The following is a 27,980-nucleotide window of genomic DNA, read 5'->3' on the forward strand; positions in this document are numbered from 1 at the left end:
ACTTCCCCAAATCCCTACCGTGTAGATGCATAGTGTGTGCAGTGCCCAGCAGGCTTCTCGGCGTGACGCCCCGTGACTCAGAAACAACTATTTTATTGAGAGAGGTCCGGACGATTTGCAAGTGGGATATTTTTACATACAGATGTAACAACCTGCGGGAGGTCAAGTGTGAGGAGGCTGTTCTAGAGCGTCTCGATGGTCCTCCTCAGCTCTGCAAGCCCATGCCTGCGCTTATGGGCAGAGGACAAGCAAGCGAGCACGCGACTGAGACAGTCGGAGAATTCAGGGTAACAAATCAACAGTATTCTGCCGTAAGAAATTTTAAAAAAACGTTTGAAATGTTCATTTCAACTCTAGTGGAACAATACCTACTTTAAAAAAATCCTTTGCTCCCTGCTAGGATACGATGGGACTATCCCGCAGGGCTCAACCTCCGGGCACAGAAAAGACTTTAAACCAAGTCACCAGCTGAGTCCACCATTGGGGACAAAGCTGGGAGCCACATCCCGATACCCTCGGCGACACAGTAAGCTGTTGCTTGGTTAAAGTTGACACCAACTCGACTGCAGCTGAGCTCAGAAGTCCTTTGAAAGAAAAAGGAGAAAGAGACGCCACTGTGTGGTCCTAAGTCAGTGTTAAAATCAGCTTCTCCCTCTTTTTCCTCTTCCTCTTCTTCTCTTCCAACTGGCTGGTAGCCTCGGCGAAAAACATGACTTCACTTTTCGCCTCGCATTCCCTCTTGAGATAATCGAGACCGGCCATGTTGAAGCCGATGACGTCCTGGGGAGTAACACGAGAGAGACTGAGCACACCTCCTCCCCACTGGGGCGACCTCGCAGCGCACGTGAGTCGGGGGGGCCGACGCTTCGGGCGCTGTCACTCGCTCCTCCCCGTCCACGGCCTTGTCCTGGTTTCCTATTCCTCCAGCTCCCGCGAATACCTTACCTGAACACACACGTGCGTCTGGTCACACCGCCCAAGGCACGGCGCAGCACGCCATGCTACCTCCCAGTCACATGCACACCAGGATTCTCTCCCCACGCCTGTATCTACCAAGACACTTACCCGGACTTCGCGGACTTTGGAAATAGTTGTTTCCTTTAATTTCTCAATCACCGGCACAAGCATCTGGTTGCTAGTGATCTGCCCAAAGTGAATCCTTATAGACAAATAAAAGAGAGTCATGTTACAAAGAGTAGGAGTGGCCTGGCTCTACTTATCCCTTCTAGAAGTAGCAAGCAGACGATATCAGAACAACAAAAAAATATCTGACTGCATCATGAACACAGAAATGCTTCTAGCAAAAAAGAGAGTTTCTTCCCACTATTCAGTTCCAGCTGATGACAATTTAAAAAACACTATCCTAAACCTTATTACAAGTTCAGACTCTAACCTAGAGTCCCAAGATGCCCTTGCTGAACTCATGCTCCTTTAACCCCCATGTCACCTTCACTCTCAGCTGTGACCTGCCATACCTACCTGTGAGGAAGTGTCCCCATGAGTAACCCTGACACGCTAGACGTATTCATGGTGTTCCTCTTAGAATCAGTGACCCTGATTCAACAGCACACTTGCCATAGCGATAAGAAATTATTAGTAATACTGTTGACTATGAATCTACGTCCTCACAACTTGCCCCAAATTCTAAATATGGCAACAGAATAACATAAACACATCACGTTGATGATATATAATAAACGTATCAATTGTTCTTCTTTTGTTATTATCCTGATAGAATAAAAGGAATGGAGGGTTAAGAATCATGAAAACAATTCACTAAATATGTCCGTTTTGTAAAGCTATTTGCCTTTGACATTAAGGAATATTCAGTTTGTCTCTATTCCTGTTCTCTGCTAACAGCTTGAGACTGAGGGGCAGACAGTGGGAGATAAGAATCAATTCTTAAGCCTCTGTAAATATATCCTCAATTACCTATTAACGAGAATTCTTGCTGCTTAAGACTATAATCTAGTGGACATAGTTTATGTCTCTTTGTCCCTCTCTACATGCCCCTACTTTTTCCCATGTGTACCTGTAGAGACCTGGAAAGTAAACTGTCAGTTCCTTAAAATGCCATTATGGGGACAAAACAAACCATCGGCCTAATCTAAACAGTTAAAAGGAAACAAATGAGGCAAACTGGCCATTAGGACACGGGGCCTTCTGACTAGGACCAGAGCCGCTCCGTCTGCCTCAGGCCGTCTGCGGCCTCGCGCTGCTCACAGCGGCCTGCCTTCGCCATCCTTGCAAGGGCGCGACTGAGTCCAGAGGATGAGAACTAACTTGTGCCGGGCGGCACCGCAATTCCGTAATGGTCTGTGAAACCGACACGGCAGATGTTTCATCCCGAGGTGCTGACAACGTCAGTTAAGGGTCCCCTGGAGCAGCGACGCTGAGCAGACGCGGGAGTTTTGGGGAAAGGATGTTACCTGAGGAGAAAGAAGAGGCACCGACACAGCAGTTCGACGTCGGAGCCCAGCTGCATGAATTCCGTGCAGAGTCGAAGGATGTCAGGGACGTACGAGAAAGGCAGCACGAGCAGAGATTCTTCCAGCTCGCTGTAGAAGGAAACGAAGGTTAGAAAGGCCGCGGGTCTCGACGCGGCCGACGTTCGCATCTCCTCCTCTACCGGTGTTCTCCGCTGCTTTCATTCCACAATGGCTCTTACCCGTTCGGAGTTCGAGTAAATAGTAATCTATACTGTAGGTGTTTTTTCTATTTTTTCTATTTTAATTTATTCACTGCATTTGAGTCCATGCTATGGTAGAAGAATCGAATTCTGTGATCTTTCGGATGACCAATTTCTCCAAAGCCTTTAGTTGAATGTTCCTTCTTTGTATGATACTTCTTTTATCATTTACTTATATATGAGTACTTATAGATAATAGAATGTTTCAGGGCTTCTGAGTCTGTTTTGATGATCAACTGATTCTGACCATAGTCCTGTGCTATTTTAATTTCGCCGATTTTATAGTTTTTTAATCTAAAATAGCTCCTTCTTGTTTTAGTTTTGGTTTGTTTTACTTTTTTTTTCTTTAAATTGCTCTAGTATCATTTCATGAATCCCAATTAGAAATCTCAAGAGGATTTCAACTAGAATCAAAACCTTTAAATTAGTTTTTTAAAAAATAAATCTTATCAGTGCAACTGCCTTTTGAGAGACCTGCCTTGCTCATGCAAAACCCACAGTTCCTCATGGTCCTTTGCTCTGGACCTGAGACACTGTGGACTAGTTCTGTTCTCAGCTGTGGGCGAATGTAACGTGTACAATAAATGACCTCTTACGCTGTCTTAGCTGAAGAGAAAATAAGTAAGTAAGTAAGTAAGTAAACAAATAAATCTTTAAAATGCAGAATCTTTTCATGTAGGAATGAGATACACCTTCATGAATCTAAATGTTCTGTCACATCTCCCTAGTGAGGTTTTGTCATTATCTCAGACAGGTCCTATTTATTTCCTGTAAGGGATATATATTTAGATGTTGTGATTTGTTACGAAAAATGATAACTTTCAGTAGGTCAAATTTGCAAATAGAACTGAAAGAAATAAAAAAGCAGAAACGTTATCCCAAAAGTGTATGATGAAAGATATTAAAAATTCTTAAAGACCAGTAAGAGAAACTAGTAAAAAGCACAAGGGAAAGTAACAAAAAAATTCACAGAAAAATACAAATGGCTAACAACTATGGGAACATTTTAACTTTGTTAATCAAAATAAATAAAAATAATACCACCTTTGCCTCTCAAACTGACAATTTTTTTTTAAAGCATGAAAAACCAGTATAAGTGCTCTAGAAAGCAATCCAGCAATGTAAACCTTTAAAAAGTTCATGCCCACTGATCAGTTATCAGACTGCTACACCTGTCGCCTTAAGAAAAATGATCAGTAATGAAGACAAATATTTCTACGTAAAGGTATTCACTGATGCTGTATTTATAATAGCCAAAAACAAATGCAGCATCCAACAGTATTATTTGTTCAATGGAATTTTTAATTCAAAAATTTTTAAAGAATATTAATAACTAGCAAATTCTCAGGAAATATTTTATAAAAAAGGACAGGACACAAAATTGTATACGGTATGATTCCAACTGTGTATGTACACAGAAAACAAGGCAGAGGACTATACAACAAAAAATCTTAACAGTTAGTTTGTACTTCCAACTGCATTATAGATGATTTCATTGCCTAAAATATAAAGTAGGATTACCCTTCATTTGTCCTTAAAAGTATCTCCCTTCATAGTTTAGGAGGAGCTTCCTAGTTCTACTTCAAAAATAACATTATAATGAATTATTTTCCATCAAAATTTTGACATAGTCAAGCCTAGAAGGCTGTTAACATCAATTTTAATTTCTATTTATCTCATGTTTGGATAGGAATTTGATAATGGTTGTTAGCTGACAAATTACAATAATTATGCACCAGGACTCACCTTGACTTAATTCCTTTAAAAATCTCCAGCACATAAGCTGAAGGCTATAAAAGAAGAATAACAGCATTAGTGATACTCTTGATTGGCTTTTACGGAAGCTCTCTAACGTCCATCTCCTAAAAACCAGGGTCCCTCTCTCATATAAGATACAGTGTTCTAAACAGTAAGACACACGTGGACTTGGTCAGATCTGGGTTCACAGCTCAGCTCTGCCACCGAGCACCCGTGCTCCCTTCTGTGAGTCAGAACAGTTTCCTCTTTATAAAATGAAGACAGCCCGACTCATATAATTATTGTCATCCTTGCGACATGCAAGTAAAGCAGTAATCTGAGGTTGCTAGATAAGCATACATTCTCCCCTTACTCCTTCTCTGTCCCTCTTTACCTGATTTATGTCCACTTTTCCTACCAAACGTTTAATTTCAAAGTTCATTTACGTGAACAGTCATCAGGGGGCTTTGGATGTAGAACATAAATAATCACTAGAAAACAGAATAATACTAGTCCAGTCCAACCAAAAGGATGACCTGGAAGTCTGACCAAAATGGCCCTTCTGAAACACAAAGCATCCTTGAGGACACCACAATTCAAGAGACTTTTAACAACAACGTATTTCCCAGTACATCCACCTCAAATCGGGGTGCCTCTTCGCCTCCTCCCTAACCCCTCAGAGTAACCTCTGAATAAGCAAGAGAAACCTGTCAGACATTCCACTCACAGAGATACTGCCATAAGCCAGCAGGATGGGGTTGGTGGGCAGAGGAACCTACGAAGAAATTATTAAGACAAGTCATTAAAAAATGAGACTTTGCTAGTGCGTGTCACAGGCAGGGTGGTAACAGTATACATTTCAAAAGGAGAAAAGAATGACCCTAGAATTATCAGGCCTTGAGTTTCGATAGTGCTTTTGAATGAGTGTGGGCAAAATGGTTCGTCTAGAAATCTGAAATGGTTGCCCTGCCTCCCAGACCGAAATAGGAACATGAGTTTCTACTCGCTACGGTAGATAATCGCCTTGATCTGCCTGGCCTTCCCTTTTTGTAAGACCAAGCTTCCTTCCTCCCACAGTTCCTCAATTCCTTCTTTCTAATGTTTGAATTAGAGAAACATTCTATTATAGTTATCTCATTTCCTGAGCTAAGTCAGTCAGTCCTGAAACGATGGTTTTCTTCTCAGGAAGTGTCTCTGTTTATGCATGTCTCCCAGGGCTTAAGTGAGGGGCCATCTCACCTCTTTCCCCGCAGCTTTGCAAATGGCTTTGTGTTCTCTCATCTTCGCAGTCTCCTCTCGGTACAGCTCGACGGCCTCCATGATCCTCTCAGCCTACAGACGACCACAGAGGACAGAATCAGCACAGCATGCTCCACCGTCCCGGAACACTGCAGCTGGAAGGCCTGATCGAAAGGCCCACAGAGCTCGACTCATTTTAATAAATGTGCCAGTAGAGCGCCAAACAGCACGGAAAGACGTCTTTGGTTTTTCTTTCTTCTTTCCCTTTTAATTCACAGGAGACCGAGTGTTCTGGATCCAGGTAAGAACCCACGTGGACACCCTGAGTGGGGCAGCTCCCAGGGACATCTGAAGGGGGACCTGCAGGGGGTCGAGCTTTCCCCTCTAGAAACCATGCACTGATCACAGAGACGCCACACCGCTCTTGTCCTTGGTTACCAGGCAGGAAGAGGTTTTGATTGCCAGCTACAAATTTAATTAACTTTTTGCCGAAAAGGACAATTCGGTCGATAGAGACTTTTGCTAAAACGTTCAGATCCTATTATCAACTTACTGCTTTGACGGTTTCAATAGTTTTCTTTCCAGTAAAGTAATTTTCACCTTGAACCTCTCCTGGAACCTGCCAGAAACAAAGAGATCCTTGAACAATATTGTTGACAAGCACTGAAGAGCCAATACATTAATCTTATATCCATTAAAGAACATGTATTAATTTATGATCATGATAATGCTGTTATCAGCTACCATTCACTGAGGACTTAGTAAGTACAAGATACTATATCAAGCATTTTATATGTATTATCGTAAGAATATCCTGCTCTACCAATGTTTAAAGACAACACTCAATTTCTTTTTTTTCTGATTTTTATTTTTGTTCTACAGTAAAATAATTCCCTGAAGCCTCCTAAAAAAAAAAACCAGAATGACAATCATTCAATATCAAATTTGGTCAATCATTTGTCCCATAAAACCAGGATATATATGTTGGAATAAAAAGGACTACATAGATTCTTTTCCATGTCGGCTGGTGGTGACTTTGGTGTCTGGTCCTGACTCTAGTTACATTAGAAATTTTTCAGATAACAGTGAATTCCAGTAAGATAATTACAGGGCACCCTCTCAGGCCCCCAGGAGATTTACTTACTGCTGGCTGGTCTTCTTTGGCCACGCTCTCCTCATACTCTGCTTCCCTTTGCTGCCAAGAGATAGATAGGAATTAATTTGGAAGAAAAAACATGACCTCTACGCAAAGTGAAATGAGACGGTGAGAAGCTGCTTTGAAAACACAATCCCCCAATTAATGGCACCCATCTCTGCCTGGCTGCTGAAATGGTGACAGCAGTCTTGGAATCCTCTTCCGGGAGTCCTTGAACTTATACTGACTGAGGTGTGACTGCACTAAAAAGAAAACTTCAGCTGGGACAGTGGCTGGACACCCACCAGCACACCTATAACCAAGGCTAACGTCCTTACCATCTCCCTTTCTTCCTCAAGGATCAGAGGCTCCCGCGTCCTCTCCCAAAGTCTCAGAGATTTGTCATGGGATGACGACACGACATAGTCTCCATTGGGGCTTACGGCCAAGCACCATACTTCCTGGTGGTGGCCCTGGGAGGAGAAAAAGCAAGCCCCAGACCCTGAGTAAGGCACGTGATTCGCAGACTGGTACCCGCTCTCGCCAGCGGGAGGCCGACGCTCCCTCTGCAAGGGCGACTGCAAGCACGAGCAGCAGAGCAGGCGAGGCTACCTCCAGAGTCTGCACGTGCTCAAATCTGTCCGCGTCCCACTGCTTGATCTTACGGTCCTTCCCAGCGGTGAAGAAGAGGTGCGACTTGGGTACAAACTTCAGGTACATCACACTGCAGAGTGGGAGGACTCAAATGTCATCAAATTCCACGTTGCTGAAAAGAGTCTTACACTCATAAATGCCTTTTGCAGAGCTACTTTTAGAGTGTCTTTTATATTTTAGAAGTTTAAATGTATGACTGTCTGAGAACCCTAAGTGACAGATGCTTAAGAAAAATGACACTCACAAGTGACTTAAAGGGAGGTCCTTGGAAAGACTGCACCTACCTGTCATCGTGCGCAAAGAGAGACTTGTGGCAGTCCCCGAAGTCCAAACCCCAGATTTTCACGTTCCTGTCCGCGGAGCCCGTTGCGATGAGTGCCCCATCCTACAGGAAAAGGTAAAACATTACTTGGTTATCTGAAACTGTGTAAATTAGATAGAGAAATATTCTTCATGTAATCTAACCAGAACATTCAACCCATTTCCTTCCAAAACATCAAAATCGATGCCAAAACAGTAACCTCGTCTCTCCACCAAAGGCAACTACTGCTTGCTCTTATGTGCAGATCTACTTAGGAGCTGCTTAAGGGACAGCAAGAAGCTGTGGCTCAAATGTCTTTGAACTGCTACCGGGCAGTGTCATGCCTGGGTGTCGCCTACCCCTTTCCTGTTGGACAGGAAAAAGAACCTCTGTTCTGTCACAGGTTTTGAGGGGAGGGAGGAGGAGGGAAAGATAAGGAAGGGATGAGGGTGGGAAAGAATCTACTAGAATGTTAGGACCTAGGCTTTTATCCCCTGTTCTCGATCGCTATTTCTCTTATCTTTCCTATTTTGATGCCTAATTCGAATGTTTGTGAACACAACAAGAAAATCAGAAATATTTTTTAATGCCAATTTATTCTGTTAATGCGCCGATTACAGACAGCTAGAGCTCAGGGCCAATTCCTTTTGCACAGATTAGACATTGTTTTTAAATACATATTGCCACCCCTAATCACATCCAGATGTTGCAAAGATATGATTTCGGTCAAGAGACTAAAAGTACATCATGGAAAACACCATAAATATCCGAATATAAAGCTAAGTTCCATCGGCCTCACCAATGTTATCCTTCAGATCACGTGGATGCCTTTTTTAAAGCCTTTTATGTTGTAGGGTGCTCTACCAACTATCCTATTTTAGACAACAAAATAACTATCTGGGGAATCCACAACAGGGAGTGAGTTATGAAGATTAAGTCAGGAATCTGTGAAAATATTCTGAAAGCACTGAATATATATAGTATGATTATTATATCTAATTTTATGAGTTTTTGGAAGAAAGAATGAAAAAATAAAGATGAAGATATCAAAAAAATGAAGATATCAAGCCAAGAACTAAGAAAAAACAACTTGTTACTGAGATATATTTAAATTTTACTTACATAAGAGATGTCCATGCAAATGACAGGCAGTTTGTGTCCATAAAGTGAGAGAAAAAACTAAACATTCAAAAAAAAAAAAGTATAAATAATTCATGTCTGTCATGTCTGTCTGTAAAACATAGGCATAACTTATTACATGTGGATCTAAACTATAACTTTAAAACACAGTGCTAAACACCGTTCTCGATTGCTTTCCGTCACTGTTTTGAGAGACGGTCAAAGCACCTCCATCCAGCACACACACAGCCACACACCTTTGCCACCATGTGGCAGTACAGGGGGGCCAGCGAGGCCCTGGACACCTACCGCCTCAGCCATGACACGGCATCTCGCGGCAGACAAGACCCTGGGGCACTGGGTTCACCAGTCCCGAGGCCCGATCCAGTCCTACCAACCGTGGGCCCAGGGCCCAGTACTCTGAGAAGCAACCCAAATGGTGCTGATGTAGAGTCAGGTGTGGAATCACCGCCCAGGGCACCCACAGATGCTCTTAAAACTACTGGCGACGACGGGATTTTCTGAACACGTGAAATGTAACTTGCTTTAAACAAAAGTTACGAACCAAATGATCCTTTTAAAACTCTAGCTGTCCTAATGTACCTCCTAATGTTTTGATTCACATACAGGTCTTTAGAAATACACTACTGCTGGGCACAGTCAAGGCCACTTTACTGACTCAACCCGAGGTCAGTCAGAAAGAAAGGAAGTGCACCAGGCATAACCACAATACCTTTAAAGTGTCGACATAGAAAATTTTCACAGTACAGTCCAGCAAAGACACCGCCAACAGCTTTTGATTGGGAGAGTAACTGACACACAGCACATCTTCGTCTAGTTGCAAGGTTCGAGTCTGCTTCACGGAAAGTCTAGCATCACAAAAAGCATCAAGAAAAAAATAAATGAGTCCTCAACAAGGCAGACAAGAATTCCAAGAACTCTCTGGAGTTCAACAGAAATACGTAAGTCAAAAGTCCATTCGGCCATCTCCCATTTTCACTCCAAGCAACAGACACAAATAAAACATGTCGACTCACCTCTTCTGGGTACTGTTTTCATCTTTCACCAACTCAAAATCCCAGAACTTGACAGATTTATCTGCACCACCTGTCACAAAGCCACGCTGAAAATCAAATGACATTCAATGAAAAAATATTTTAGTACAGAAACTTTGATAAGACAATAAAATATATAAAAGACCATTCTCATTTAATGGCATGGGCCAAGAAATTAAGCAAAACGTGGTTTCTCTTGAACCCCTTTCTCTGCTCTTTGGGGGGCTGCTGCCACAGACCTTATCTGAGAATTCCTAGCAGAGACTACTGTGGACAGATGACGACTAGTGTCAGGTTCCAGTTATCCTTTTCTTCGGCATCAGGGAGAAGGACTCAACGAACATCATGGGATTTTCTGCTCCACTTAGGAAGACAATGGGCAAAAGAACTTGCTATTCAGTAAAACAGTTTCACAAACGTACAGACTGGATAATCTACATAAGTTTGTTCAAAGGTTTTACCTCAGAAGAGTATAAATTTATTCCTGCAAAGTCCCTGCTTAAAACATTTGAAACTGTTTTCCAATATCAGGCAAATTTGCCTCATCACACTGCAGTGTTAGCGGAAAACACTCGGAACATGGAGTTAGAAACCAGAGCTCGAGGGTCTGCTCTGTCTTCTCCGAGGTCTGTAACAGGAAACCTTACAATGATCCTTAGTGTCGCTGTGGTAATAAAGACCGCCTGGGTTATCACACCATTGGAAAGGTAACAGATGGCGTAATGGATGTGAAAATACTCTGGGAAAGACAGACTGCACTACAACTGCCAGGTGTTACCACTATTTAGATTTTAGATGCCATCCCTTCTGACCCCAGTGTCATCACACGCTCGAAATTCCGGATCCCGCTTTTCCCAAAAATACTGTCTACTTTCAATGGATGAGAATATTCAAATGAACGGACCATAACCTCCTAAGGTATTTTCAAAAACGATCTCCCAACGTTCTGAGCAAGTGCAGCACTTGTAGAGTAAGACGCAGTTCTGCGGGGTGACAGCTGTGAGGGGCACACTGTGCGTGACCTGAAGGGGACAACACGTTTGCTAAAAACCACCTGACTTCTGGTGTCACGGATGTACAGACAGGAAAGTCTCTGCCCTCTGCACCGTGTTGCCTGAGGAATGAACGAGGTCCTCCTAAAAAGTGCCGAAAATCACTGGAAAAAAATCGCAACGGGAAATGATCTGATGCCACGTTACTGTGGCAGGAGCAGCCGAACGAGGGCTCGCTTCGTGGTGACGGACGGGGACTCGCCTCTGGGTGGTGAGCACAGGGCGACGCACAGCTGATGTGGCACTCGACTGTGCACCTGGCACTTACAGAATGCGATTAACCAACGTCACCCCAGCAAATTCAATTAAAGAAAAAAGAAAACGATGAAGCCAGTACTGAAGCCCCGACCTCCACCCCTGGCTAAGTTACCTGATCTGGAGAGAGAGACATGGACCACAGAGCCCCGTCGTGAGCATCTAGCGTCTCCAGCAGACTTCCCGAGGCCAGGTCATAGAGCTGCAGCTTCCCTGTCTGCGGAAGACACGGAGGAGCACGGGTCTGAGGATGACACCCACGGCCCCCAAGATTCACGCCTACACTTCAGAACGGACTTCGACCCAGCAGCAGCGACGAGGCCAGCTGCTTAGTAAGCAGGCTCCACGTCCCAGGCTCTGCGCTTCCAACAGAATCAACGGCCGTCAGGTCCCCAACTGCCGGGCCGGGTTGACCCTGGCAGGGCCGCTGGGCACAACGATGCAACAGCATGGCCTTGCGGGACTGGAGTCTTCTCACTGTCACTGGTTCCCCAACCTCCAAAGGGAAATAGCACGGCACAGGCAAATCAAAGAGTAAACGTTAGAGCAAGCTGCAAACCTAGAACCCTGTACGGGTTCCGGTGGACGGTCTTCCGCTGTCTTCTGTGGCGAATGGCTGGACAACTCTTCCCCATCCAGTTCTGGTTTCCTTCACTACAGACCCTCGACAGAGAAGTACTGACCTCCCTATGACACCGGCAGGGCCACGAACCTCAAAAAACTCGCAGACGCACAGAGAACGGGCCGCGCCTCTGCCCGGAACTCCGTGTGTGCCATGGCATCGGCACCAGTGCGACACACGGGGACACGGCCTGCGCGCACGCCCCGCACAGCGGGCGGAGTGGGCGGCGGGAGGACCCCGTCTCAGGGCCGCCTCGTTCCAACTCAGACTGTCGGGGAATTCATCGTTGTGACTCTGGTTTTCATCTGTAAGATGGTGTTTCTACCACCAAACTCCCTGAGCCGTTGTGGGCATGAAAAGAGATAAGGTACAGATAGACTGCCTGGCGTGGAGGCCGGCAGGGGCCGGAGTTCAGTCACATGGGGTCTTCACAGCAACTTGCAAAATGCTTTCCCCAGGGCATACAGCAGATGGACAGTCATTGAAAGAATTCATGAAAAATAAGGGACGTTTTAAATTGACATTTAATGCTCTTGCCCCAACGTTGACCCTAAGATTTCTCCATTTTATACTTTGTGCCAGGCAAAAAACATCCATTGTGATACATAGGTTTTCTTAAAAAATAACCATGCACACAAGGATTCAGGGGGATAACAATGACAATTACTTGCGAAGCACTTCTCAAAACATTCCATAGACCTAGTCCATCTTATTCTCACCATAACTCCTGCCCATTACTGCTCCTTAAGCTGCTAGCTTTTATTATTAGTAAGTCACTGTAAGCCAGGCTCTGTGCGAAGTGTTTTGCATTCTGTGAGGTCCGTTATTGACATCGTTTTACATGAGAAAACTGAGGCTTAAATGACCTGCCCAGGGGTCTCACTTCCCTTGGGTGGAAGAGCTGGGACTGAAGCCTAGACGCATCTCGTGGGACAGCCACCGTCAGAAAGCAGGCAGCTGCAGCCCATCACGCAGACAAGGAAACACCAAGAGAAGTTATGTGACTTGCTCGAAATGACCCATTTTGTAAGGGGGAGACTCTGAATCCGGATCTGCACTGCTCATTCTCACGTGGTTATCTCCCGGTCTGATACCTGGTGAGTCTGTCTTTGTTGAACGCTTCTGTCTGCCAATCATGATGCTGGTACTTGATGCATTTTATCACTAGTCCTCTCAAAACAGAATTTTGTATGTGCCCAAAAAAAGATGCACTAGAGGCTGATCACCAAAATGTTTTTGATGGTTATCTCATGGGCATGACTTTAATTTTCTTACTCAGAATGTGACGTAGGTTTTTTAAAAACAAAGAAGACACAACTTAAAAGGCAATGAACAAACACCCTTGCATATTATCCAGCTTTAATACATTTCTAATATGCTAAGAAAGAAACCATATTTTTCAAACAACCTCAATACTAAGTAGGAAAGACCCCCAAATCCAAGAAAAAGTCTCAGTTTACCTTTGTTCCTATGACCACCTGCCGGTCACCAGGTACGAAGAATGAGCAAAGTGCATATTCACAGGTCATTGTGCGGATACACTGCAGTGTAGACCTGCGAGGAAGAAGGAATAACTCGTGTATTGAGGGAACCGTTTCCCCACCTTAGCGGTCAGCACAGGTGTTCAGCGCATACTTCACCGCACAAAGCGATCAACAGGACAGAGGACAGAGTCTGAATGACCCTTAGCTCAGACCCCACGGTCAAGGGCGAAATCAATACCTGGCACCTCACTTTGTTTCTTTTCAGGGGCCTCTTAACCCTGTGGAGCAGAGATTACATGAAAGCGGGGCAGAGAAGAGGATTGCTGGGCTCAGGGGAACCCCATCTGGCACTACAGGGGAGTGAGTGAGCCCCGAGGACTCAAGTTGGATTAGCATGTGATTACATGTCCCTACACATAAGGTTCATTTTCTTGGACCACAAACATTCATTCAACAAACATCTACTGAATGCCAGAAGCTTGTAAACCTTAAGGTTCTTTAGGAATGAGATGGATAAATGTTGGGATGGCAGGTGCTCCGAAGAAACAATGCTGGGGGAGGGCGAGGGAGGGAAGAGGACAGATCTGTCACTTGATGAGAAGACAGGAGAAAGCCTGCGGATAAATGGGGGGAAGATGGTTCCGGGCAGAAAGAACGGGGGGCGCAAAAGCCACGGTGTTCCTGTTGTGTCCAAGGGACAAGAGAAGGCCTGTGCGGCGCCTTCTGCGGGCAGAAAAGGACCAGCAGGGAGACAAGGTCTGTAGGGGCCATGGCTTTTCGTGAGAGCGTGACGGCAGTGATAGAAGCCCCTCTAGAAAAACCCTGCGCTGCTGCCGTGCTGCGGACAGACTCCGAAGGAACAAAGAAGAGAGCGGGGCGGCCCATCAGGAAGCCACCAGGACATGACGAGCGGTGGCAGCGGTCCGGACGGGGCGGCGATACAGGGGTGCTGTGGCCGGGTCCGGGTAGAGCTGCTCAGGCGGGCTCGCGCACTGGCCACGGCATGCGAGAGAGAACCGAGAATGGCCACAAGACTCTGGGCCGGAACGAAGAGAGGAAGCGAGGATTTACTCAGACGGGTCCGCGGGTAGAAATGAAAATTACAGGTATGGCTGGGGACACGTAAAAATTCAAGATGTCTCGTTAAACATCCAGGTGGTGACAGGAGCAACGGACCTGGGCAGACGGGCCTGACGTTCCGGGACAGGCTCCGTCTACGTGAGTCTGTGCGTCCCTGACACTGAGACACATGCAGTGAGTGTAGACAGAGGAGGGTCCAAAGACTCTCCCGTGAAGCATTCGACTTTTAGAAATGAAAGAGGTAAGAAGGATCCAGAAAAAGACAGAAAAAATAACCAGGAGAGGAAGTAACAAAAGTCACAGGAAGTGTGTCAAAGAGGAGAAAGTTATGGCCTTCCGGAAGCTTAGCGGTCACTGGATTTAGAAACGCGAAGGTCAGAGATGAGACGACGAGGGGTCTGGCAGCGAGAGAAGCGTGAGGGGCCACGGGTGAAGGCGGAGTGGCGAGGCCATGAGCACGGCAACCGCGGCGAGGCGAGGACGCCCCGGCGTCGCTATTTGCACGAAGAAGGAGCCGTTATCGCTCGTCTGAAGGCCGAGGAGAACAGCCCGACGGAGAAGACCAGCGGTGCGCGAGGCAGACTTCCAGAAGGGAGGAGAAGGCACCTCGTATGCGAACTGCGATAAACTCTGGTGGCAGGCCCCAGCCAAGCGCGCGGTAAGAGTAAGACGGATGGCATGCTCACAGATGCGGCAAGGCGGAAGAGGTGATGTGAATGCTTTCTGGATGATTCCATTTTTTCAGTGACCTAGGAATCAAGGTCATCAGCTTAAAAGTGCTAGAGGTAGCTGAGGTTTGAGACAAGGTATGTATGAAACAGTCACCTAGGAAAGGAACGAGAAATGATGATAAAATCACTGGGCAGCACGAAGAGCCTACCTGAATTTGAAGAGCAGGCAGTATGTGTGTTTTTCTTTGGCCAAGTACAGCTACAAGCTTCAGCCGTGGAGTGAAGTCTTATTATTTATTTTATACCATTTAAATGGCGCCTTTTCCTGCTCTAACCTCCACAGGCCTGTGGTCAAAATTCCCTGAAGATCCGTCCTGAGGGAACTGTACTGAAGGCCTTAGGACACTGATAACCAACCATCGAGAGTATGAAAAACCAATTCAGTGGGAAGGAAATACTACTGGACAAAGCGATGGAGAGCATTTCGCGAACCTGTTCCAAATCTTCACGGAATCGGCAGCTGCTGAAAGGACAGCGATGTTGTCTGAGCTGAACGACAACGTCCGCACGTCGCTGCGATGCCCACCCAGGGTGATTCTGCTGGTCCTGACGGGCTGCGGAGTGGGCGCCGAGGGACTCAGCGAATACAACTCCACCGTGTTGTTCTGCAGCAGGAAGACAGCCTTGACCTCCCCATGAGGCGTGTGAATCAGGTCAAAGGATCTGCATGGGAAAACGTTCATAAGGGTCCCAGCGACCATCTCGGCTCACTGGGTTCCCTTTCCCTGGGAGGAAGGCTCGGCAATGTCCCCCATCTGCATGCCGTCTGGCCAAGTGTAAAGAATTTCACGTATAAAGAGCGCTCTGAGGATTGGATAGTAGTTGAGTACGGACTTTTTAAGTCAAAGAAACCTGGGCACAGAGGCTGGATCTGATGTGTATCTTGTTTTTTTTTTTGTATCTTTCACAAGTGACCTGAAATCCTTTCAAAACAAGGGGGATGCATCTCTTTTCACTCGGCAGTAGGAAAGAATCATAAACAAGTAGATCAAAGGTTATTATAACTAAACCATTATGAGCTGATGAATGACAATGAGGGCAGTAGGAGCCGAGTGTGACACAGATGTCCCACGGTCACTGTTTCCAATTCTCTAATTCGTACAGACCGCTTATAAGTAGTATGGAAAAGCCAATACAACTTTGTAGCTTACTATCCTACAATATTTCAGGTACTCGCATACTACGTTTTTACTCACTTGATTTTGGCAGACGTTTTGATATTCGTCAACCGTTGGATTTCATCTTGCAGAGTCATTTCAACAGTGACTTCAAGGCCTTCCTCCTCCCCTTGGCAAGTATTTAACCTAGAGGGAAAAAAAGTCTATCGTGCTCGCTTTTCTAGGGGGAGCTTCGCTGTTCCTTGAGTCAAGGTCTGGCTCTGAGGCGAACAACCACCTGTGTCACCCCAGGAGAGTCACTTAACCACGCAGGACCGCCGTGACAATTAAACAATGCGGTGCACGTAGAAACGCTCCGTGAACTAGTGTCGCAAAGCATTCCGTTTGATGGGTTCCCGCAGTAAATGGTTCTGAAAGCAAGAGCCCGTACAAGTCCCCGGGACAAGGTCTTTGTGATTTAGACTATTCCACTGAAATGATTTTGGTAAATTTTTCTAACGTCAGGACTTTTTAGAAAACCCATTAACCTGTACTTATCAATCCAACCGTGTCAAATGAACCAGAGGTCCCAAAAGATTTGCCGAGTCAGATGACTGGTTATTTCTTTGAGACCTGATAAATTCCAACCACTGAGGAACCGACATCTATGGTTATGACCAACTTCAAGGTTACAGTGCCCCCCAACCGTCCATCCAGACTTTCTTCTCAGAGTCCCAAAGGTCAGCGTTATGCAACCCATCTTCCTTCTGCATGGGCTGCTGTCACTGAAGACGCACTGGTAGGCTCCGAGAATTAAATCATTTGGAAGCTATTTTTAAGAATCTGTACAGTCTTTCTAGTTCCGTATGGCTCTGAGTTCAAGACTCAGGAACATGGTAGTTATGAGGCTGTACTGAAGGGCAGAAATTTAAAACTTGGGTTATAGGCACTCCACAAAAACTGTTAGCTTTTAACAGTAATTAGTAAAGGAATAGATGTTTCTTTAAAGAAGCCAGTTTTTCTGAGGACCGTACAGCCCACCCAGGACACTTTATGGGTAGTAAATATTAAGAAAATGCACCTTGCTTTCTTTCTAGCTTTCTTCATCTTCTTATCCATTTTTTTCTGAATTTCCTCTTTGGAAAGGATACAGAACACTTCCAGCACAGAATCAGTTCCCTGGACAGACAAAAGGACAGTGTGAGTTCAGGACATACAGTTTGTAATTTAGCTTTTTCTCAGTAAGAACTACATTGTACCATTTCTTCTCCCTCCCTTCCCGTTAGCCAACTTAATCCCTTCCGGGTTACTGTCTCGTTGGTAAAGTGGGGCTACCACTTCCTACTCACGGCCTCACTCTTTAGACCAAATAAGAGTTAACACTTTTAAACTGCTTAGAAAGCAAGCATTTAATAAATGGTTACTAATAATAAGAACAATGACAATCATTACTGTTATTATGCTAATAGATGCTGGGGATTACCAGCCCACAGTACCACAGAATGAATTCTTAACATGACCAAAGAAAATTTCAGCTCTATACTGAATGTGATAGATCGAGTCTCCGAAAGGCAGAGCCTCAGCCCTGTGTTCTCCGAAGACTGGTACTCACGTGGCAGGCCAGGATCCTACCCGTCCTGTCGACCGCCAGGCTCACGACTCTGTCCCTCCCTTCCCGCATCACGGAACCAGCTTTTCTGCACGTCAGGATACGCTACAGAGAGAAGAAGGCTCAGACTCAAGACAGAAGAAGGCTAGACGGAAGTTCTGTTCAACCTCTGAGAAGATACGATTCCAAGAAACACAGATGACCGAGATGGTCCCTAAAACGATGGCGAGAATTGCCGAGTTAGCTGCAATTCCCATGTTTTCCCACCGCTCAGTTAAAGATAAGAAATCACAATGAATTACATCCTCGGGAGTTTCATCCGTCTCGAGGGGCTCGACCTCTGCTCTGTGCGTGTCCTGTGTCCCAGGGGAGGAGCCTTTGATTTTCTTGGCCTCTGGTTCTTCTAGGTCTTCAATCTGTTTTATGAAAATGGGAAAATAAAAGCTGGTGTGATGTGTTCCAGGAGGTGACTCTTAACGCTAAGGACTTAGAAACCTGTCCTTACGGCACGAGTGACTTCCATTTCTCTCTGATCGAACCTCTTCGATGGTAGGACATCTATCAGAGTATATTAAAAACTGGCAACGTCAAATGCAAATGAAACATTATCCACTGTACCAGCTCTAAAATCTTTCCATAGCACTAGGGCTGTGGTTTAGTAACAAGATGACAAAACAATGACCGACTCCTCAGTAACTTTCAATCCTCCTCAGGTGAAAAATCTGCCATATTCTAGAGGGAAAGGTTCAAAGTGGCATCGTGAATTGCAAAGGCTTTTCGATTACATAAAGAAAAGATAAACCCTAGCCCACTTGTGCAGATCCCATCAAAATGGCCACTGGTCCCAGCACCACACATCTGACTCTCACTAAACCTAAGGTCCATAACCTTTTTCCTTCACAAAAGGAAGAAAGGAGAATCTGAAAAATTCTCAAAGAAGAATCTGAGAAAGTTAATCATCTTCTAAGAATACACACATTTATAATCACACAGATTTTACATAGATTTCTGTCTGAATCCATGTAAAAGGTCACAGATACTTTGAAGTCCATCCATGGACACGCAAAGGGCAGGGAACGTCAGGCCAAGAGCCCCTCAACCTGAAACACCAGCGTTACCAGAAGCTCTAAGCCCGAAGCCATCCTCCTTCCCGGCTCACATCGACGAGGGCGATGGAGCACACAACAAAGAAGACAATTTATTTCGGAGTGCGAGGTACCAGTGTGACAGAACTCCATCTAGCACTATGTGGAGTGTCAGTGGTCACATCCAATTCTAAATTCAGTGAGCCTACGAAACTGATAAAACACGACGGGTGACTGGGCACGTGGGCGTGTGACCACAAGTAATTACCTCTTGCAGAAAGGCTATGTCCCAAGCCCGGAGTTCACTGTCCGAAGCCCCAGTGATGAGTCGCTTTTCTTCTGACACCAGGACCAACCCCCATACCTACAGAGTGTAAAAAGATTCAAACAATAGGGTTTTTAAGAGACTCCAGGATGTATGACATGATATTCCAAAAGCCTCAGTACCCTGTAGTGGAATCTTTCTGGCATTTGCAAAGTCTAACATCAAGGTGACCCTTTCAATATAACACTAAGAGAAATCCCTGTAGAGAGAAAAAATGGCCTGTGGTAAGAGTTTCTCTGCAATGTCCTAATCTTACGTTTAGAGGACGGCTGTTCAGTATAAATCCTCACTAGAATCTACTCGAATGACTTAAAGTCTGACACTTCTTTGCCTTGCAAATAAAAGGAGGGTCATTCATGTCTATTGCATAGTTTTCCGCCTCAAATATCCAAGAACTAAACAATAAGAACAGCGGTACTACTTCAAACTGAGAGTTAAAGACTCCAGTTCGCCCCTCCTGCTCCTCCGGTCCAGGCACAAGCTTTCGAAAGCTGCTGTGAACAAAGCGCAGAGGATGCAAAGATGCTCGATATTCCCAGATCACTCTGTCTGGGTGAAAATGGCTACAACCTGTTGTCTCCATGTCACCGGGCCAGGCACTGTTCACCCAGGATCGTTAAACCTCCCTACAATCATAAAGATGGACACTTACTATTTAAAAATGAAGAAGGTCACATTCCTGGATTAAGTATTTATCCCAGGCCCATTTTTACTAAATGCCGGAGAAGCTGTATCTGCTCTGACGGCTACCCCCTCTCCCAGCACACCAACCTCTCTGTCTCCCGAGGCAGTGTAGGATGATGACTGCCCAGGGAAAGGGCCAGAGGAAACCACCTTCTCCTTCTGCCTCGCCATTTTTTTCCTGGGCCCATGAGCCAACACGTACCTCGGTTCGGTGGCCGACCATCGTTTTGAAGCAGTGCTGGGTATCGAGGTCCCACCATTTTACCATGGTATCTTTCCCACTAAAAGAAGAAGTAGGAAAAAATATACATATTAGGAAGAATCGCTAAACAGAGATCAAGGTCTCATTGGTGCCTTAAAAAGATAATGTACAGCAGTAACGTCTAACGCCGCTATTCTAACTGACCTTTCTTTTAAAAAGTAAAAAGAATCTGAATTCTCTGTGTGGCCATTCTTAGGTAGAAAATAAAATGTTCCACTTGTAAGCACCAAAATCACACTGAATTCAGAGCGCCAGAGACCTCAGAACCGGCTCTGTCGCCCACAGTTTGCATCTTCACGGCACCAATGTTCTCTTGACTCCGAAACTTCCTAGATCTCTCCTGCTCTGTCTCCCGTGGCATTAGCCCCTTCGTCTTGAAAGTGCCTCACCTGTGACGTCGCTAAGCCTTGTCCCCTCCCATCCATCTCTGTACACAAACCTGAACGTAAGTCTTATTATTTCAACGGCGTCTCATCTGGCCTTTCTATTCCTGCTCCCCCATCACGTCCAATACACGACTGACAGATGATCTGCATTTTCTAAGTCTCCTCGAGCCCAGGGTTCTCTACGGAATCTCAACGGGGCTCTTCAGCACCATTCTCAGAACATCCATCAACTGGCTCTTACTCTCCTGCCGATGGGCTCAACTCTTCTTCCTCAAATGCCTTTTTCCGGCTTCTTCACTAATACAAATCAATCTAATCCTCCTTCATGACCAAGGTGGAAAAAGACAAGACAGCAAAACACCGATTTACAAAGTCTTTCCTACACGACCCCACCTCCTGGTGTCCGTTCCTTTATGTTCCCTAAGCCACAGTGTGTGTCCCAGGACCGCAGACCCATTCTCTCTCAGAGTCTGTGCTGCCTGAACACGACACACCAACGTCCCCGCGTCCCGTCCCACAGGAACAACCTGCCGCTGGCACAGCGTTTAGTGCTCGTCGGAACTGCTTCTGAGCCACTACCGTGGCCCTGGCAAACCTCAGGAGCCCACACGTTTCTGGGTGGCCGCGCCTTAGGCAAGAGAACTATCGGAGTAGGCGGGGCTCCCTGAAACTGCTGACACAAGCCCTCCCGGTTCTGACCTACACAAAAGGACACCTCAAACGATTCAACCCATCGGGTGTTCGGGAACACCTAAATGTGGGGACGACTCTTCTCGAAAGGCAGGCGGAGTCCACGTGTGCCCACCGCTTCGCACTCTGCTCGCCCGACCGACCGTCTGGGGACCCAGAGCAAACAGCTCATTCTGTGCAAGGGAAGGTAGGTCAAGAGGTCAAGGGCCATGAAAAAGCTGACATCGGGGGAAATAATGACATATCGGACAACGGAATTTTAAAAACGCTATAAATAACTCTGGATAGCTTCTATAGTTCTCTTTGGGAGGGCAGCAGAGGGCAGCAGAGGAACCTAGCGCGTGAGCGTGAGTACAGCGTGGACAGGTGAGCAAGGAGGGGACCTAATTCCCTTTAAAGCCCTCTCGGGCGAATTCACCTAGAAAATGACCGGAAACGAAACCGCTATGGCCTCACCTGCTGACCAGCAGGTTCTTTTCTCGCAGAAACAATGCCTGTGTGATGGCGTCCTTGTGCCCCTTGAGCCGGTACAGGCCGCATTCACTGATCACGTCCCACACAATAACGTCTGTGTCCTAAAGGGGTCGAATAATGCAGAATTTTCTTTACCACGTAAAGCCTAGCTTGACAAACGGTGGAATATATTTTTATTACAAAGGTGATACATAGTCCTTGTGGGAAATTTGGAAGGCGAGACGTACAGGGCAGATAAACAGCAGTTAATTCTGCCATTCGGATATAATCATCATCGTTATCTTGTTTCATATCGTTTTAGCACTTTATATATATGTGTGTGTATTTTATTCATATGCTTTATTTATATATTTTATTTATCAATCTATCTCCAGGCTGATATTTTCCTATTAAGGAACTGAGACCATGCCATTCATAACATTTTTAAACCCTTCCCCTTTTTTCGTTTAATGTATTTCCATTTTTCGATGTCCTTCCAGACTATTCTCATTTTTAATGGTCATATAATAATCAATCCTAAGGACAGGCCATAAATTATTTAAATTTTTTCTTTTTTAGCCATTCAGGTAATTTCCAATTTTCTGCTATTATGAACATGTGGAAATGAGCACTCTTGTATACAAATCTCCCTACGTATCTCTCATCAGAATAAATGCTACAGAGGATAATTCTTGGGGCAAAAGGTATTTCTACTTTTAGAGTCTGCAATCCACACCATCGAGGCTTCTGACGCACGGGTCCCCTCAGCTCTGCGTATTATCGATTTCTCAAAAACCACTGCTAATTTCACAAGTTAAAAATACTGTCTCAATAGTCATTTAATTTCCATTTCTGAATACCAGTGAGAAATTCTGCACATCCTCGATGGTGATTACTGGCCATCTGCACCTCTTTTGAATTTCTAAGTACTGTCTTTCGTCTACCTTTAGGTCCTATTTTTTACCTGATTGTTTGTAAGTCATTAAGAGATGGATGATTAGTAATTCTTCCTTTTGATACTGAAAATATTAAACATTTTCCCTTTTTATTGTCCATTGTTTTTTCCAGTTTTGAGAAGTAACTGACATACATCACCATGTAAGTTTAAGATGTACAGTATGATAGCTTGATGTACATATATTATGAAATGATTACCACAATAGGTTCTGTTAACATACTTCTTCTCATATAGATACGATAAAAAGAAAAAAGGGAACACATTTTCTCCTTGTGATGAGAATTCTTTACTCTCTTAACTTGTCTACATATTATTTTAATGTAAAAATATTTTAAATTTAAGTATTTAAATTTATTGATCCTTTTCTCCCCTTTACAGTTTCTTTGCTCATACGCTCGCGGTCCTTTTCCACTTTGATATCAGGTAAATATTTACTGACACATCACCCAACAATTTTGTGAACATCCTGCTTAAGCAGACTTTACACTCCTTCACTAGACAAAAAATGTCTGGGCGCCCGACAGAAGGCCTCACCTTGGACCCAGATGCCAGCCTGCCTCCTAGCTGATCATACTTCAAGGAAGTGACGGCCGCTTTGTGTCCATTGAAGGTCACGTTTCCTTCCCCACTCAGGAGGCTGAAGATCCGGACTGACCCATCCTCATAACCGACAGCTAAGTGGAGCCCATCTGGGGAGGGGCACAGGCAAGTGACTTCTTGTTTAAGCCCCTGAAGGATGAGGATCTGAAATCATAAGAATCAAAACCCGCGTGAGGAAGTGAAGCATGTCATCAGGGGAGACCCGTGGGAACAATCGGGCACAGTGAAGTCAAGGGCACCGAGGCCTCCAAATCGCTCTTAGGAATAACAGTGAAACTCTGCAGTCCACCCCAAGTTCTTTCACTCAGGAATTATTATTTGTACTGGGCAATGAAACATTAAAGGTAAATTATTTTCTCCAAAAGCTCTAAGGTAGCATAATACATGCAAAAATTTCCAGGCATTGGAATGTTACTAAGTCCTTATCCTATGTCAACAGATCTTTTTCTATAAAGAGCTATAAACACACCTTTGCTTTAAAGAGCCCCGTATTATAAGCAACCAACCTGCATGGCACCTGAGTGCTACAGTGGTTCATCCCCAAGGGGCTGTGGGTGGCAACAGGTATCAAAGTATTACCCCCCTGGGAGTCACATAGTAAGTGGACAAGATCAAAATGCCTGTACTTGGTTTGGCATAAGTGGAAGGCTTAGAGGTTTAGAGTTAGACAAAGTATGAAAGCCTAGTTTAACAACCCTTGGGCCTCAACTGTGTAAGTTAAAAAAAAAAAAAAAAAAGATTCGGTCAACACGGCAGAGTACTACTGCCTTTAAATGCCTAACATTGTTTATCTGGATGTGAGAGCAAATGGAAGAACTTGAAAACAGAGAAGTGGTAAAGCAGAGGAAAGCAGCATGCCGGGAATAAGATTACAAGTAATTACCCGTGAATATCACTGTAAATAGATGCTTAGGAGGTGAGCTCCCGTTTGCTTGTGCTTTTCAGAATTCAGTGTAGAAGAGAACAGAACCTAATACCTGGCTGTCCACACCCCAAGGGAAGCGAGTTCGGAGCTCCCCCCTTCTGCCTCTCCATCCCCAAACACCCGTAAATCGACATGGGTGCGGTTCGTTTCTGCCTTACCTTCTCTCCTTTTCTTAAGTCCCAGATGAAAACATGTTCACAGGCCGGTACTGCCACATAGCGTCCTTTTTCACCACGAAGTGTCACAAAAACGATATTGCCTTTCTGGCTGCCAATAAGGCCGAAGACGGCACTGGCGACATAGCGCAGGTACTGCTTGGTGAGCCCCATGTTACCGGGTCTGAAAGCACAAGACGGGCCTCTGTGCGTGCGAATGAAGGAACTCCATTTTGGGGGTACCTGGGTTCCGCCAGGCTGGCGGACAGCAACTGGTTATCGTGTGGTTAAAAGCGCACAACTTGTGGCTTCTTAACCTTTATTTGCTCTGAACAAACCATGGACACAAAATACCCAGACATCTTCATTGTTCCATTCATTGCTGACTCCACGCGTAATCTCTCATTTATCAAGTTGCAAACTGGGCACACTGTCACGTCCCTCTCAGAAACATCTGACATGTAGCTTCAGTAGAGCCAAACAATTAGCTTCTCCCATTCAACCACCATCTAGGTTTTTACACTGAGACCGACAGCCTAAGACTGAGAATATCTATCAACAGACATTTACCGTAAATCTACTCATTAGACAAGCACTGTTCTAGAAGCTGAAAACATGGCATTGAGTAAAACGAAATCTTTGACCTTCTCACACAGTGGTTCTCAAACCCTAGTTAGGTTTCAAATCACCTGAGGGCTGCGGAGACAGATGGCTGGGGACCACCCCCGCCACCCCCAACGCCTCCCCCCACCCATAACCACTTCCCATTCAGCAGGTCCGGGTGGGGCCCAGGAGTTCTCATTTCTCACAAGTTCCCCAGTGGTGCTGCTGCTGCTGCTGGGGCCCCCTGCTCTGAGATCTGCTGTTCCAGTACAGGCAGGCGTGTCCTTGATCCCTACGTCAGAGCAGCCACTTCCCCTTGGCACAGGAATAGGGCACAGTAACCTGGCCCACTATTTTTGAAAGATGCCACAGCTCCCGCACTAAATCAAATTCACTGAAAACTCTGGTTATGGACAACGGGTGAAGGAGATAAAAAGTCAAGCCTATTTGCCCTTGATATGGAAGAGTGAAAGGTATGTCCCCAAACACCCACGTAACTTAAACGCGAGAATACTTAACGGAAGTGACGGCCTTTTTCTGGAGCTGTTTGTTGTTGTTGCTTGGTTTAACTCTACAGGGTCTCTTTCTGATTATAATCTGCTGTTTAGTCTACTTTAACAAAAAAACTATTCAATGTCGACTCTGCTAATGTTTTCTTTTAATAATCACTTATTGGCCTCATTTTTCTTTTCATAGGAACCAACTAAAGCCAGTTACTAATCAAGGAAAAATACTACCATGGTGATAATGCTCTTAGCTTAGGCCACTGGATCAATTCTTCCCCAGTTCATCATATTCCTTCTTAACTGTAGTTGTTCCTCAGAGTGGTCATTGGCCATCTACCGACTCTTTCCATAGTATTTTCCTTGGAAGTGCATCTTGCCTGACTCGGCCCTGGGACTGCACATCTCTATTTTCAGTCCTGAATACTACATGAAAACTAATTACACATTCCCATTCAAATACCTTGCAGCATCATGTTCAACATGTCTAAAACCAAACCTACCTTGTGTTCTAAACCCCTCTGATTTGTTTTTTTGACTCTAAGACATACAAACTCCTAGCCATTCAGCCTCAAAACCTTGTAGTAATCTTTGGCTCATTAATAAAAAATATTATTAGAAACAGATACCTATTAGCTGGAGAGCAGCCAAGACTTAAAGAGTGCTTACTACTGATGCTTCTTGACTTATGATGGGGTGACGTCCCAATAAGTTTAAAATATTAGACATCAGAAGTGCATTTAATACACCTAAGCTACCGACCATCATAGCTTAAATGTGCTCCAAACATCTACATTAGCCTCCAGTTGGGCAAAATCTTCTAACACAATGAACACACTCTAAAAAATCGGTACTTTACCCCTGTGACTGCATGTCTGGTTGAGAGCTGCGGCTCAAGGCCACTGCCCAGCATCATAACATTATCATACCGCACATCGCTAGCCCGGGAAAACTAGCCCGGGAAAACTAGCCCAGGAAAAGATCAAATTTCAAAATCAGAAGTGCAACTTCTACTGCATTGTATCACTTTCGTACCATCATAAAATAGAAAAGTAGCAATCTGCACGTGGCAACAAATTAAATGTATATAACTGAGTAAACATGTAGTTGTTACATATAGCAACTGAGTTAACTAAATGGATTATTACACATAAAGCACTTAGAAAAGAATCTAGCATATTATAAATATAAGCAGAAAAATATTCTTCACAATAACCTAACAACCTTACAAGGTAGATAGTACTCTTATACCCATTTTAGATCAGGAAACTAGGCACATAAATATGAAACAGCTCGTCCAAAGACATTTAGATAGTTTTAAGTGCCAAAGCCAGTTTCGCATCCAGTCTAACTCAAATTATTTTAACCACTAAGCTAGCTTTGCCTCTGTCCTCTCTTTTGTCAGAAACTTCCACCTAACTGATGGTTTCTCTGAAGTAGGATCCTTTTCTCTTTTTGCTATTTTCTGTTCCAGCTCTTTAACACTGAGTTCCTGCATTCGTCTTCTGTCTAGCATCTCCACCTCCATGTTCTTATTCTTTTCATTTAAAAGTCATACTACCTTACCAATCTTTTCACATGCACTGTCCCTACCCCGAAGCCCTTCAAAGGGCTAACTTGTTTGCAGTTTCTAAGCACTCGTCTATCCCTCTTTATTTCTCACATAACCTCTCCTTGTCAGGCTAGTTGGCTTCCCTGGTCCTGCCACCTTGCTGCTTCATACTGTTCCTGTCACCTAAGATAACAAGCATTCTACTGTCTGCCTATCAATCAGCATTACCTTCTGAGGCCCACTTCCTTCCCGGCTAGTCCAATTCCTGCAGCCTTTCCAATGCCTTAATACTTACACTGCCTTCCATACAACCTGTCATTGATCACTGTGTCTCACGGGCACGGATCTCAACGCCTTCTGGAGAGAGCTCACGACCTAACAACGTTCCTCTGCGCCCCTATCACCCTGCTTCCACACTCACAGTTCCCCCAAACATATTGCTCCTATGATGAACTGAACGGCAGGGATATGATCACAAGCCTATCAGACGTCCCTAAACCGACTCTTCAGTGCGCAGAGGGGGAGAGAGACTCCGCACACCGACCGCGCAGCCGGAGCATCCTCGGGCGAGCTTGTGCACGCCCGGAATCGGGCAGCAGTCACGGCACGCGCCGGCCGCGGGCGTATGCGGGCGGCCTCGGGGTACAGCGGCGGGGCGAGCGCATCGCTCAGGTTTCCCTCTGCCCTGGCGACCGTCCTCCAACCCCCCGCGCCTCACCTGCGGCTGACGCCACGAGGGCCTCAGCCAGGTAGGACCAGCCGAACCCTATACCTGCGCTACTCACCTCGGCCCCCACGAGGTTCCGGACCTCTTGGACCCGCCCACAGGACCCGCCCCTTCCGGGTCTGCTCCGGGACCCTCTTCCGCCCGACGTTTCCTACGCCTCCCGGGAGGAAGTGACGTCAGAGCCGGGGTCTGATTGGCGAGCGCCGGCCGGGA

The 27,980-nt window shown here is 45.3% G+C and overlaps 1 protein-coding gene across 2 annotated transcripts; it reads right to left on the minus strand.

Moving 5' to 3' along the window:
- Positions 1-73: 73 nt before the first annotated feature.
- WDR3 (WD repeat domain 3) lies at positions 74-27,979 on the minus strand. 2 transcript variants are annotated; one of them, XM_016160890.2, is made up of 27 exons: positions 27,826-27,979; positions 24,386-24,566; positions 23,237-23,446; positions 21,748-21,866; positions 20,156-20,234; positions 19,213-19,308; positions 18,162-18,275; positions 17,863-17,964; positions 17,332-17,429; positions 16,350-16,457; positions 15,586-15,816; positions 13,319-13,412; positions 11,352-11,453; positions 9,912-9,997; positions 9,608-9,743; positions 8,878-8,934; positions 7,739-7,839; positions 7,413-7,524; positions 7,139-7,273; positions 6,810-6,860; positions 6,219-6,284; positions 5,666-5,758; positions 5,154-5,201; positions 4,436-4,479; positions 2,430-2,558; positions 1,066-1,159; positions 74-780 (listed from the first exon to the last, which is right to left on the minus strand). In XM_016160890.2, the coding sequence occupies exons 2-27, from the start codon at positions 24,554-24,556 to the stop codon at positions 625-627; spliced, it is 2,832 nt and encodes a 943-aa protein (XP_016016376.2). In that variant the 5' UTR covers positions 24,557-24,566; positions 27,826-27,979; the 3' UTR covers positions 74-624. The 2 variants fall into 2 exon arrangements, with proteins under 2 accessions (XP_016016376.2, XP_016016377.2); XM_016160891.2 differs by lacking the exon at positions 27,826-27,979 and adding an exon at positions 27,759-27,778.
- Position 27,980: the final 1 nt, after the last annotated feature.

The sequence above is a fragment of the Rousettus aegyptiacus genome, unplaced genomic scaffold, assembly GCF_014176215.1.
Source record: "Rousettus aegyptiacus isolate mRouAeg1 unplaced genomic scaffold, mRouAeg1.p scaffold_m13_p_17, whole genome shotgun sequence".
Classification (NCBI taxonomy): domain Eukaryota; kingdom Metazoa; phylum Chordata; class Mammalia; order Chiroptera; family Pteropodidae; genus Rousettus; species Rousettus aegyptiacus.